This window comes from Ranitomeya imitator, chromosome 6 (assembly GCF_032444005.1).
Source record: "Ranitomeya imitator isolate aRanImi1 chromosome 6, aRanImi1.pri, whole genome shotgun sequence".
Lineage (NCBI taxonomy): Eukaryota > Metazoa > Chordata > Amphibia > Anura > Dendrobatidae > Ranitomeya > Ranitomeya imitator.
In genome coordinates, this window is record NC_091287.1 from 54,058,805 (window position 1) to 54,073,919 (window position 15,115).

A 15,115-nucleotide genomic window follows, 5' to 3' on the forward strand; every position below is an offset into this window, starting at 1 on the left:
AATCTGGGTGGTGAGGGCCATTAGACACCTAGTGGGTCTGAAAAGGGTCCCTGGGAGGATTAGCGGCGCATCCCGCACCTTGCTGCGATGTCCTGGGACACTTCTGCCAGACTGGCTTTATTATAAGGTTGTGCCTTAACAAGGGATCGGTCGTACACCCCCTACCACTGCCACTATTATGCATCTATGTCAAAGGACTTGAGTAACCCCATGAGTAAGACCCGGGAGGGTAGAAACGTCGGGTTTTTGTCTATTTCAAATGAATATGAATGTGGCAACCACTTCTTTTTTGTTTTCTTCAATAAAATTGGCATACACATTTTGCATCTTACCAGTCTTGAGTATACTGATGCAGCACACGTGTGCTGCAAGTATTACACACACAGACAGTGACATCTCGCATACCGTTTTTTTGCCGCTACCGGAAATATCATAATGTGTGAAACTGACCTTAAAGAGGTCCACTACATTTTAATTGAGAACCAATCCTTAAGAAAGGTCATCAATGTCTGATCGGCACCCATGCCTATCAACTGTTATTGGTGGCAGCGGACACTGGCCAGAAATACTCATTTGCAGAGCTACTCTGTCATCTAGTAGCGGCCACGGCAGGGAACTATACATACGCCGTCTATTGATTTGAATAGGATACATAGGTGTAGTACCAATCCTCAGCCTCTACCAGAAGATGGAACTGCTCCGCAAGCGAGTATTTGCAGCTAGCGTCCGCCACCACCAACAACAGTTGATCGGCTTTAACTTTAAATCTGCTAAAAATTGGACATCTCAATTTAATTTGCAGACAATTAGTCTGGTGAGAAAAAAAAAAAAGTTATATATTTGAAACAGTGTAGTGTGCATGGGGCTGTGCTTGTGAGGTTTTGGTGACAATGTCTCCAGAGTTGAAAGAAGATTAACACATTTGCTTCACCTGTACACTGTCACATGACTTATTCCTTCCAATCACCATACTAAGGACCAGGGGGTACTCATTACAAGTGGAAGAAAGACAATTCCGGCAGCTAAAAAGGAAAGGGTTCTTTACAGTTAGAGCAGTCAGACTGTGGAATGCCCAACCACAGGAGGTAGTAATGGCAGACACTATGACAGATTTTATACATGGGCTGCATGATTTCCTCAGTCCACAGAACATTGGGGGTTAAAGATAATTTAGTGACCATGTACAATTGGTGGAGAAAGGTATTTTTTTCCAACCTATGTAACAGTAAAACGTGCATGCTTTTGTCACACAGTAACGGATAAGTGCAAGAAACCCAAGACCATAAGCCATAGGAAATTGTATAGTGAGGCCAGCAATAGGCTAGCTTATAGGGAAGAATTTCTCTCTAACATGGCACAAGCCACATCAAACCACGGCGAGCATTAAGCTAAAATCGCAGTGTTGCATTGTGATATCGCATCTAATAACTATCTAAGGATTTATGTTGTGACCTCCTACGGCTGCAACAAACTCAAAAAGCAATTCCAAATGATTTTCTGTCGCTGGTCGCACATGACTCACTTTTCAAAGACTTCCATGCAAGTCACATGTGACTGACTGGTGTCCCGTGACAGAGAGGGGCAAGGAAACCACAGTGTGTGATTTCTCATACTTCTGTACTGATTAGAAGCACTTCACCTTCATATTAAACAGTGCAGGGGTTAATCTGTTCAGTTGAGAGCTGCTGGAGCTTTCCTGCTTTGATGCTCTCAGCTGTTCAGTGTTGGCCACTCCCTTCTGCTATATATAGTGGCCTTTGGCAAACAGGGATTGCAAGTGTTCCTTTAATACTGCCTGGTTTTGGAGTTGTAGGTGTTGGTTGTTAGGAGGCGTTAAGAGTGTTTTCTAAAGACTGTTGCTTAGTGATTTGTCTCACAGTATATCCTCATCCTCTCCTATTTACATTTTTCCTCCCTTTTACTTCCCAGTGGGAGTGCACATATTTGTATGATTGGTATTCTCATTTATCTCTGTACAGCTTTCCGTTAGCAGTGTTTACGAATGCAAAAACCAGACTATTTCCTACTTCGCTGGATGGGGGAGGGGACAGAAAAGGGCTGATTTAGGAGCTCAGTAATGCACGTGGTCCCGGCCTCTTCACAATCAGAAAGTAATCCAAGGAGCAAAAATAGCGAGAGTGCCCCTAGCTTTAGGAATAGCGAAGGAGCCCCTAGCCCTATGATCTCCGTCAACTGTGCTGTGACAGCAACATTATGTGCAACTGCGATTTGGCCACTTTTTACAGCAAAATCATATCTAGACAATCATGAGGCAGCCAGTGATCGTTAATCGAGTTTGCCTATGGTGCTCGAGTGACATGTTCGAGAACCTGTGCCCACGTTTCGCAGCTGTTAGTCACACAACATGTGGGAATTGCCTGATATACATGGGCAATCCCTGCATGTTTTATAGCTGCCTAACAGATGCAAAGCATGCAGGTGCGGGAACTCAAACATGTCACTCAAGCACCTGCGATAGGTAGGTACCAGAGCACCCTAGGCAAACTCGAGTAACGAGCATCACTAGTGACAGCAAGTCACAGACAAGTAGCACAGATGTTTTTGGTCTCAGAATTGCCGAAATGGGACATGTTGCCACTTAGCCTCCCAGGTAGTGGTAGTCTTGTCCTTTTTACCTTCTGATATTGAGTGGAACCAGATGTGCTCTCGCATTTACAGCTGCATCTTCTGAAATTTTCACTCACAGATTTAAGGAAAGGTCAAGCACACACATAAAAGATATTTCAATATTACTCTACCCCCATCCACAAGCAGTGTGTGCACAAAGCCTTATAAAGAAGATAAATCTCTATAAAGCAGATAAATCTCCCATTACATTTGCAGGTTAGATTTTAGTGGGCTTGTGGTATAAAACAGCATCCAAAGAATCTGCAGGAATAGGTTGGTGTTTTTTTTTTTTCTTTTTATAAAATAAGCGCTAGCTAGTGCTATCAAGCAGTACATCTATATAGATTTTTTTGTAATAGCATCCTAGTGGCAAGGAGCCGAATCGAAAGACCGTTCCTGGTACCTGGAGGGAATCCTCTTGCTACACGGTACATGTCTTTATTTTTTAATCCGACAAGCAGCGATATCATGTTTGTTGTTTTGTACATTTTAAAGTAGATACAATTATTAGGTTATTTGTTTTTTTAATATTACAATATTTAGTTTCAACCTTAGGTCCTTTAAGATACATAAAAAAAAACAAAACAAAAAACAAAACAACTGCAATCGTGTTGAGGAAGGTGAAGGGACAGAAAAAAAAAAACTCCAAAACAAAATTACCCAACTCAAAAAAAAAACCCAAGTTAAAAAAAAATAAATTCCACATTCCAGAAATACTTCACTCATTCCTTTTAGTAGAGTTGTAAGAAATGTTACAATGGCATGAGCTGGAAATATTTAGAGGCATTTTGACTGACGCTCATGACGTGGCACTGGTGATGTTGTAAACAGCAGAAAAAAAGGGACTGCCAAGGTGATAAGAGTATGGAGGCAAAGGCCAGCTTCTTCCAACAGGAGAACACCGAACAGTGATGTGATGACTTCCTCTTACACGCGCCGACGGGATGACACCATCATGCTACGTAGCTGTATTCATCTGCTGACGCTTGGCTGCGCTCTATGTACTGCTTGTCTATGAGGACCTCAATACACTTCTTTATCATACTGATGCTTGGGTTAAATCGTGCTCGGGACTGGCTGATGACCTGTGGAAGGACAGGAACAGAATATTACAGTCGCGACAACAAGAAACATTTCGCCACAATCACTGTAAAAAGAAATATAGATGAAGTTCGGTAGGATCTAGACTTCTGGTCTACACCTTACAGGGGCGGTCTACTAATGGCTGATTGCACCCAGCTTAATCAATTCAGGACCAATTAAAATAAAAACAGTGGACAGTAACTTCCCGTAGCGATGCCATTCTCGCAATGTGGTCAGTGCTGCTGTTCCAGGAGACTCATGTGATTGGTGTGTAGCGTAGCGGCTGCAATCAATGAGCAGCCACTCGGCAGCTATTCCAATAGAGTGGACATCTGCCCTGATGGAATATTGATGAGTGGCAGCTCATTGGCTGCACACGACAAAGTCACGTCACTCACCGGGAACAGCAGCGCCGACAGTGCTGGAATGTGGTCATCGAAGGAGGAATGTATATATTGTTTTTATTTTAAATACAGCACTGAAATGTTTACGTTTAGTTTGTCCAGTACTGATCGACTCCATTAAAGTATAAAAGTTTGCATACATTTGTTTTTTAATTGTTCGTTGACTTCCACCATGCCAAGGTAAAAAACTTTCCGAATTGCTTTCCTTAAAAATGTTCTACCATTTAAAATTTGGGGCTGCAGTATTGCCAAGTGCTTTAAGTAGGTGAGTGAACTGCAAAAAAGATACAAATCCATCAAAGCTTTGGCTCCTGACAGCTCTTTCTGCTCTCCCTTCTCTTAGTGTTAGGTACAGCAGCAGGGATAGGGGCTGGACACAGATCCATAGTGTGGACAGGTGAGAAAGCAGGTACGATCACCGGAAGGAAAGAGACACAGTACTACAGGTGAGGAAAATACCGTACATGAAAAGGAAATAAATGCTGGGCGTGAGCTGTGCCGATATCGGAGCTACTGTAGATAGCAGCACCCAGGATACACCCTGGATACACAAACCTCAGATAAAGCACGTATTACAGGCAGGGACACTCCCACAAGAGAAAAATCTGACACTAAAAATCAGGTTGCACATGAATGAAAGAATGAAGATTGTGGACTGAAGCTTAGATTAACTTTATTTAATAAAATAGCACTAATATATGTAAAATATATATTTTTTTATGTTAAAGGAGTCTGTACTATCAGCCTCAGACATGCATGAGTTTGTACCAAGAGACGAGTGGCTGGGCAGGGTATTTTGATGTGTGAATGCGCTCTAACATTTATCACCTATCCAGTGACTGATCAATATTTGCTGCTGTAAATTTCCTTAAATCAGACATAAGATCATGTTTAAACAACGCAGGTAAGATTCAGGATTCAACCCAAATATTAGCAGGTTTGGATAAAGTAAAAATTCAGGAACTGTCCATTTTTACAACATGACTTAAACAAGTGCATGACGTCCATGATATAACCACAATATCATCAAACCACTATGTGCGTTACACAGAGCAGAGTCCCAGCGCAGGCCAGTGACAGCGTTGCGTGCCGATCGGCTAGGAATGAGTGCGCTACGGGCCATGGACACGCAGCTGGTGAATATTTGATGAGAGCGATGCTTTGTGCACAGTGTATTGGAGTGATGGCTTACGTAATGAACGCAGAAGGTCAGCTTCTCCACGATACACGTGATCACAGATGAGCGCAGAGGACAAGTCACAAGGAGCAATCTCATCCAAGAGGAGTCGTATCTGCCGCAGCTCCCTACTCTACTTCAGGACACACACGGCTCCACTTTCCCATTTCTGAGCCCTATAGCGACATTCTTCGACTACTAAAGTGGAGGTGTCACCGCACTGTGCAGCCCTGAGAGGCCGGCTCAGGATTAGTCATTTACATCAAGGACAAAAACAAGTTTTCACATGTAATCGCTAAAGAGAAAAAGTCTCGATAATGAACTTCCACATAATATCTGGAATGCTGGTGAGAAAACCAGCTTCTAGCATACATTCCTATTGACAGAAATCTCTCCGCCACTGTGTACCAGGGGATCGGGAGGGTGGGACTGATCTACTCAGCACCTGTGACCGCTGGAGCCCCAGGGGCAGCCATAGCGGACATGTAGCCGTAATATCTAAACACGGAAGCATTTTCCTTGAATACATATGTTTTTGTGATGGGATATGTGGCAGTCGTTACTGTGGAGCGGCGCCGTGGTGGCACCGTGTGCCGAGACGTACTCTGTGATGGTTCCCATCTATCAAACTGCATCTTACTTTTTTGTTTCAGTACTGGCACCATGACAGGAGAAAATAAGCATTGCATCCAGCGTCAGAGATATTTTTTGAGGAGGATCCTGAATGGCAGAAGCCCCTCTATAACCCAATATTCACACCATATACTTGTGTTTCTCAATAAATATTTTTAAGCATCTTTTCCTAAACCTCTGCATTGTTCCTATGCTAGTCCTTCTCCAAAATAAATATATAATTTGCCAAGTGGGTGTTACCATCTGGCAATGGTAGTGTCCATATAGTCATAAATGACTCGACAGTGTCAGTGTGTAGGGACAAACCTCCGACAAATGTAATGATAAATAAGAGATATGCTTCCATCTCCGAGTCTCTACACCACTTGCCTCCTCCTAGATATTTGTTTTTTAAAAAATGGCTAAAACAATAGGGACTGTCACCTCACTGAGGGATCACTTTAGAGCTGTTGATTGTCTATGATGAAAACCATGGAGAGGGGAAAAGGAGCAGAGCAGAGTGAGAGACAATGTGCTGCTGCTTTCTAGTAAGTTGAAATCACAGGGTAAAAAAGTTCTACTTCCGCACTGCCCCGATAATCTGACCCCAATGTGCACAACAGCAAAAACCACATGCAAAGGGCGTATATGGCTGATAATTTCCTTTTCATTACCAACGGGGTGCTGCATCCAACAAAAGCATACAGAGTTCATAAAGGAAAAACGAGGAAAAAGATTGGAGCGCACTTACCCAGGTAAAATAGTCACCACTTTATTAGGACTTTGTACAAAAAGCAGGGAAGGGAGTGGATAAAGATCGGACGACGGCCGTTTCGTGCAGAGTGGCACTTCAACGGGTCCCTAGTAAGTGTGTGCTTTACTCCAGTGCTGAATTCACAGCTACACTACTCAGTACTGGTCTATAACGTCCTCCATGCTCCGGTTTCTTTTGACCATGTCCTACACAGAAACTTTACTGTTACTTATGACTGTTGTGTTTGAAACTGTGTAAGTGTAACCCACTGCGGAATATGTTAGCGCTATGTAAATAAAGAATATTATTATTAAATAAATGGGCAGGAATATATCTATGTGCGCTGTGAATGGGGCACATAACAGCTCTCCAATTTTCAATTGCATCCAAGCTAGTTGATGAAGACCGAGGCTGCAGAGGGGAAAACTGGAGAGAAAAGCAGGATACAAGTCACCTGAAATGACTGCTACACTTTAAAAGGGGTTGTCCAGGTAAAAACAAAAACTCCCCAGGGGCTTAGTGTAATAAAAAATAATATACAAGTTCTAATATAAAGTTATATTCACTAACAGGCACCCACCTAGATCCAGCGCAGGGTGCCCTGTGGTGGTCTGAGCGGACACAAAAATAAGTCACCGTTCCACTAGCAGCAACACCGGCAGGTGACTTCTGATGATGTGCTGCTGCTATTCACAGGGCGCTGCCGTCCTGCTCCTGGTGGAACAATGACGACATCTCCTCCGGTGTCCGCGTAGACCATGGAGGAGATTATGCTGGAGCCAGGTTGGTGCACGTAGGCGAATATCACTTACTTTATTATTTTACAGCGCCAAGTCCCTATGGAACTTTTCTTCCTCCCCGGACCACTTTGTTTTAATGTTATACTTTTCCAGGTGTAATAACAGAGGAACAGAACAGGGCAGAGTTTGGTAACCGGAGGTTACAGAATTGGTGTTTCACGGGGAATACAGGTAATTTACTAATACATAATATGCTTTGCGATCTGACAGATCCTTGTCAAGAAACTGACAGAAGCAGCCAAGGAGAATAAATATTTTAGTGGAAAAAGCTCCATATGCAGAAAAAGAAAACCTAAAAACGCAAATAACTAGACATCCAGGATTGCTGGGAAGAAGCCAATAAGTTGTATATTCATTCCTTGATCTGCATTTCATTGGCATCAGCACATGCAAATATCTCTAGCAACCACTTACCGGCCTGCAATCTGTGAGGTATGGTGGAAGGAAAATGGAAATAGCAGGGAAGTGAGCGCTGATTATACTGTGTGTAGCCATGCAAGAAGGGAAAACTAGAAATGTACGGACGCAGCCAAGGACGGCGAAGACAGCCAAGCAATGTAATGTGCAAATGGCAACATCTCACCGAGCGAAGCAATCACTCACTGCCCTTGGTGGCAAGGACGGCCTTCTGTATTGCACAGCTCATAATGGCATTATTATCTCTTTCATTATATTTTTTTCCCGGGAAAAAAATCACTTTATATATGAAGTCAAAGAGTTCAGTTATGAATGGTTATTTCTTTTGTACATAAAAAAAAAAAAATTATATATTTATTTATTTATTAATACTTACAACATTCAGCACAGAAATAATTGCAGCGCTCCATACAAGTCACATGTGTGCTAACCTGTCGGCCCATGGTGACTGTCATAGATCTACAATCTACAGAGAAGGGACTTAACACTCTCATATTGAATTGTGACCTCCTGCTGTGAACAGGTAATTGAAGTAGGATATCTGCTGGAGATAGACAGGAGGTCTGGACTCGATGTATACAAGAGGCTGAGAAGTGACAAATCTACAGTATCACCTCCAGAGAAAAAACTGGATATTTGGTTGCTTACCGTAAATTCTGTTTCTCGGAGCCTTCATTGGGGGACACAGGAGCCATGGGTGTATGCTGCTGCCACTAGGAGGCTGACACTATGCACAAAAAAGTTAGCTCCTCATCTGCAGTGTACACCCCACCGACTGGCACTAAGATAATCAGTGAGAAAGCAGTAGGAGAAACAACAAATTGAAATAACACGAAACAGACATCTTAACTGTAACCATATAACACAGAAACAAAGGAACAGATCAACATGGTCTGCTGTTGTGTTCCCCAATGAAGGCTCTGAGCAACAGATTATACGGTAAGCAACCAAAAATCCTGTTTTCTCCATCGCTTCATTGGGGGACACAGGAACCATGGGACGTCCCAAAGCAGTCCCTCAGGAGGGAAAAGCAGACTTCCATCAGGTCGGAGATCTCACCACTGCCGCCTGCAAAATCCTTCTGCCTAGGCTGGCGTCCACCGAAGCGTAGGTATGGACCCAGTAAAATTTGGCGAACATGTGGACAGAAGACCAGGTTGCCGCTTTGCAAAGCTGTAGGATGGAAACCCTGTGGTGCACAGCCCAAGAGGCGCCCGCTGCCCGGGTAGAGTGAGCCTTAGTTCTAGGAGGGGGCACTCTGTTCTTGATCCCGTAAGCCTCCAAAATTGCTGTTCTAATCCAGCGAGCAATAGTCGCCTTGGAGGCCGGAAGGCCTCTACGCATATCATCTGGAATGATGAAAAGAATCCGTTCTAGCCAGATAGATCCTCACTGCCCTGACCAGGTCTAGCTTGTTCAGGGAACAATCCAGAGGATGAGTCGGAACAGGACAAAAAGAAGGTAGAACAATGTCCTCATTTAGGTGGAAGGTGGACACCACCTTGGGAAATAAGGAAGGCGGAGGCCACAGGACCACCTTATCCTGGTGAAGAACCAAGAAAGGAGGGCGAAAAGAAAGGGCCGCCAACTCCGAGACTCGCCGGATGTAGGTGATGGCCACGAAAAAGCCGCCTACCAGGACAGAAATGACAGGGAAACCTCTCAGAGAGGCTCAAAGGGAGAACCCTTCAGGGCCTCCAGGACTAGATTGAGATCCACGGGAGCCCGGTACGGAGGAGCTGCATGCGCTACTCCCTGATGGAAGGTCTTGACCTGCGGTCGGGAGCAGGGTTGAGCGACCTTGACTTTTTTAGCTCTCTCTCTCGGCAACTTTTGAAAATGAACGATCCATTTTGCTCAACCCTAGTCGGGAGGATAACGTCTTCTGAAAACGAATGGAAAGAGCTGATACTTGACCCTTTAGAACTAAGGGCAAGACCCGCGTCCAGTCCCGCCTGGAGAAACGCCAAAATAGAAGGGAGAGAAAAAGACATAGGTGGGATGTGATTGGACTCGCACCAGTTGAAATAGGCCCTCCAGGTTCGATAGTAGATCCTGGAGGACTGCTTCCTAGCCTGGATCATGGTGTGAATCACCCGATCTGAAAAACCAGATGCTTTCAGAACTGCGGTTTCAACAGCCACGCTATCAAACTGTGACCGAGAATTTGGGTGGCAGATCGCACCTTGAGACAGCAGATCGGATTTGTAAGGAAGCCGCCAGGGTGCGTCCACGAGAAGGTTGACGATCTCCGCGAACCAAGACCTTCTGGGCCAATCCTGTGCGATCAGAATGACTGTCACCCTCTCCGCCTTGATCTTCTTCAACAGCTTGGGAAGAAGAGGAAGGGGAGGGAACGGATAGGGAAGCATGAACTGCGACCAAAAAATGGCCAGATCATCGGCGCCCACCGCGAAAGGATCGCGGGACCTGGAGACGAACCGAGGGACCTTCCTGTTCAGTTGGGATGCCATGAGGTTCACATCCGGAGTTCCCCATTGAATGCAAATCTGATGGAAGACTTCCTGATGCAGGGACCATTCCCCTGCTGCGAGACCCTCGCGGCTGAGAAAACGGACTGCCCAGTTGTCCACGCCGGGGATATTCCCCCCCGGATATCGCCGGGACTGTCACCTCTGCCCAAAGGAGGATCTTTGATACCTCGGCCAACGCCAAGGAACGCCGAGTCCCTCCATGGTGGTTGACATTCTCCGTCTGAATTCGGATTGGCAGACCCTTGAGAAGCCTTTCCCAGTGAAGGAGGGACAGAAAGATGACCCGTATCTCGAGGACGTGGATCCGCAGAACAGACTCCTGTGCTGACCAATGACCCTGGACAGTCAGGTGGCGAAAAACCTATCCACTGCCGAGAAGGCTGGCGTCCGTCGTCACCACCTGCCAGTGAACGAGAAGGAAGGACTGGCCCTGTAAGATGAGGGGTGATGTCAGCCACCAATTGAGGGACCGTTTCACCCGGGATGGGAGCCGAATCGGACGATCCAGAGAAAAGACAGACTTGTACCACTGCCAAAGGATGGCCTGCTGAAGTGGTATTGAGTGGAATTGAACGAAGGGTATCGCCTCAGACGTTGCCACCATCCTCCCTAGGACCTTCATGGCTGATCGGAAGGACGGAAGCCAAGGGCTCTGAAGCAAGCCAACTTCCCGCCAGAGAATTGCTCTTTTCTCTTCGGAGAAGAAAACCCGTGACTGATGGGTGTCGAACAGCATGCCTAGAAACACGAGGCGCTGAGTCAGAACAAGGCAGGACTTCTTCCTGTTGACAAGCCACCCGAAGAGGTACAGGGTATCGAGGAAGATGGACAGACTTTCGTGAGCCTGGGAAAAAGACGGAGCCTTGATGAGGATGTCGTCGAGGTATGGAAAGAGCACTAGACCTCTGATCCTCAAAATGGCCATCAACGCTGCAATGATCTTTGTGAAAACCCTGGGAGCGGTTGCGAGACCAAACGGCAAACTTGAAATAATTTTGATGTACCGCAAAACGCAGGAATTTGTGATGTCCCGGGAATATAGGGACATGAAGATAGGCGTCCTGAATGTCTATGGAGCACAGAAATTCCTGAGCCTCCAAGGAAGCGATTACTGAACAAAGGGATTCCATCCTAAAATGTCGCAGGCGGACCCTTCTGTTCAGTAACTTGAGGTCCAGAATGGGACAACACTGCCGTCTTTTTCGGCACCACAAACAGGTTTGAGTAGAAATGGGAAAGATTACCCCCGAACTGAGGAGGGAGGCGATGGATGCAAAGAAACCCGGTACCAGAGCGGGGTCTCTTGGAGGGCGGGATTCGAAGAATCGATCCGGGGCTGAGAAACGAATTCTATTTTGTATCCTGAAGATACAACCTCCCTGACCCATGCGTCCTCCACCGAGTCGAGCCAGACGTCTCGGAGAGATGTGCCGGGGTCTAGGTGAGAGTCATGCTGAGGTATTTCTTCCAGGTCTAGACCTGGTGGATCTACCTTGGGTGTAGCGGGAGCGCTAAGAAGGTGTTGGCCTAAAGGAGACCTTCTTCCTATCCTGGCAAGCCGACTGCCTCTGCTGTTGGGAGAAGGACTCTGCCGTGAAATGACAAAAGGACCGAAATTGCCACTTCGGAAAAGGATGGCGAGGTTTGGAATAGAGGAGAAGGGAGCTTGTGCCCCCCGGTGGCATCTTTAATAATTTGGCCCATCCTGGAACCAAAAAAAGATGTGATCCTTAAAAAGGCAGGCCGGTGGAGGACTTCTTTGACGACAAGTCCGCCTGCCAGGCCTTAAGCCAAACAATTCGCCAGACAGCCACAAAATTACTGGAACCCTGAGCTGCGCAAGATGCGGCATCCAGGGAGGCGGAAACCAAATACTCCCGAGTGAGAAATCTGGTTGGCGAGACCCGCCAGCTGTTCTGGCTGAGCTCCGGCCAGAATGCCTTGACGGAGTTGTTTGGCCCATTTGGCTACGGACTTTGAAACCCAAGTGGAAGCGAAAGCCGGACAGAGTAGACGCAGCTGCTTCAAAAGCTGACTTTGCAAAGGATTCTATAATTCTGTCATTAGAATCCTTCAAAGATGCTCCATCAGTAAGCGGGAGGACCGTGTTGGTAGACCGTCTAGAAACTGGTGGGTCCATGGAGGGAGAAGATAACCAGTTGGCGGTGAGCTCCGAGAAAAAGGATATAACACGCCAAGGCGCTTCCCTCTTTGAAAGCATCTGGTCAGATTCTGCCTTTCCCTGGCCAGAATCTCCTCAAATTCTGAATGAGGAGCAAAGACCTTGGAAGGTGGTTTACACAGTCTAAATGAAACCGCCTGATCTGCAGATTCCGTAGAGGTATCTTTGATGCCAAAGGTCTGGTTGATCGCTCCAATGAGACTCTGAACCATATCCCTTATGTTAGCGATTTGGTCCAAATCCAGCTCCAAAGCGTCCTCTGATGGAGCATCTGAAAACGCCTCGCCTGACACAGGAGCAGAGGATCAGGAAGAAGCAGACCGCCGAGATGGACCGAGGGGCAAGATGGAACTGGAAGAGGACTCAGACCGGCGCTCCTACTGTATCTTTTGCGGCCTGTATTTGAAGGCCCGGAGCCTTAGGGGTTTCGCTCTCACCTGTGACAGAACGGGGCTCCTGGGTGGTGGGTACAGTGGGTTTGCTGTAGTCCTGACATAGGGGAGAGGAGTGACCTGAGGGAAGCCTGCATTTACAGGAAGAGCATACAAAGTGTCCGACCAGAGCAGAAGAGGAGGAGCAGGCAGGAAGACGAGGATGTTCTCCCTTTAAATTACACAAGATATAGGAAAAGGGTGAACTCTAGCTGTAAAAGAAAGATAATGATAAACCGGGTGCAATGCCAAGTCCACTATTATATTATAACCAAGAAAAAGAAGGAAATAGAATGGACTAAAACAGGCCTGCACAACCGTATAGTGTAGAAAAATAACAACCGTTTTATTAGATACCACAAATCAACATAACACTTAAAAATACATATTGTATACTACACCCCTATACATCCTAATAAATATGCAGCAAATATAGAATATACATATTCTGGCCAATGAAAGAACACAAAACCATATATTAGCTATAATATATGTGCCAGGGATAAAAGAGATGGGCGTAATGCGTGAATATTGCAATATAAACTATACAAAGCAAAAATACACAGCAGCATAAATGCAATACTGGATCCCCTAGTGAAAATACACCCAAAATGGGCACATAAAATATCGATATATTAGCTATGACACATGAGTGTCCAGGTAATGTTAACTGGATGTTGCCTAGATGGGGTTTGACCTAAATGTAACGATCAACAAATCCCCCATAAAAAATGAAAGTGGCATCGCGCTAGAAGAATACTCAGCTAAGTCTGAAGTGAGCCAGAAGAGAGCCAGAAAGCCAATAAGGCCGAAATGGTGCTGCCAGACCGAGAGTCATAAAAGACCGGCGTATAATAAGGAGGGGGTCTGGCATATACATACCTCCATTATCATCACATTTTACAATACATTTCCTGTGTATTCATTCCGGCTCTTTGCTTTCACTCTATGGGCTATTTGTGCCCGGCGCATGCGCAGTGCGGCTCTAATCTTGGGCCGCGTCTGCGCATGCGCCAGTCTTGTACCACGGAGGCCTCCGTTGTTTCTGCCTTACTCCTCTTATCGGCGGCTGCACGCCACTTCCGCCCTCCTCCTCCCTCCTCTGAGCGACACACTGGTAGGATATTGTTGTAATTATAGCCTCTATATATATGCATGTTATTCACCACTTACCCCACTTCTCCTGACGAAGCCGCTGCGGCGGCGATACGCGTGGGGCTCTCTCCTCACACCCCCTCCTTATTATACGCCGGTCTTTTATGACTCTTGGTCTGGCAGCACCATTTCGGCCTTATTGGCTTTCTGTCTCTCTTTTCTGGCTCACTTCAGACTTAGCTGAGTATTCTTCTGGCGCGATGCCACTTTCATTTTTTATGGGGGATTTGTTGATCGTTACATTTAGGTCAAACCCCATCTAGGCAACATCCAGTTAACATTACCTGGACACTCATGTGTCATAGCTAATATATCGATATTTTATGTGCCCATTTTGGGTGTATTTTCACTAGGGGATCCAGTATTGCATTTATGCTGCTGTGTATTTTTGCTTTGTATAGTTTATATTGCAATATTCACGCATTACGCCGATCTCTTTTATCCCTGGCACATATATTATAGCTAGTATATGGTGTTGTGTTCTTTCATTGGCCAGAATATGTATATTCTATATTTGCTGCATATTTATTAGGATGTATAGGGTTGTAGTATACATTGCTATGTATTTTTAAGTGTTTTTATGTTGATTTTGTGGTGTCTAATAAAACGGTTGTGTTATTTTTCTACACTATACGGTTGTGCAGGCCTGTTTTAGTCCATTCTATTTCCTTATTTTTCTCCCTTTAAATTAGACATGATGAGCAGACACACTAAGTGATACCAGCAGGTTAGGGGACAGTAAAATGCAGAGTAGAGCTACTCGCAGTACTGTGCAGTGATCCTGATTCAGCATTCGGGTGCACAGCTGCTGTGTAGGAAGAGGGTACTCCGCAAGGAGGAGGCACTATCCGGCTGGCAGTCCAGAAAGATGTCAGCTGCAAGAGTCTGCCCAGGTCCAAGCAGGGAAAGCGTGCACTGAAAAGCCCGCTCTTGAAAACCGGAAGAGGAGGGGGCGGCGCCTAAATGCCATGTCCAGG

The 15,115-nt window shown here is 45.7% G+C and overlaps 1 protein-coding gene across 1 annotated transcript in view; it reads right to left on the reverse strand.

Annotated features, from left to right (window-relative positions):
* Positions 1–3,052: 3,052 nt before the first annotated feature.
* Positions 3,053–15,115, reverse strand: part of CUL2 (cullin 2) — a 95,340-nt gene continuing 83,277 nt past the window's right edge. The window contains exon 21 of the mRNA XM_069729686.1: positions 3,053–3,713. Within this exon, the coding sequence (XP_069585787.1) occupies positions 3,582–3,713 (132 nt within the window). The 3' untranslated portion in view covers positions 3,053–3,581. The remainder of the gene's footprint in view (positions 3,714–15,115) is intronic.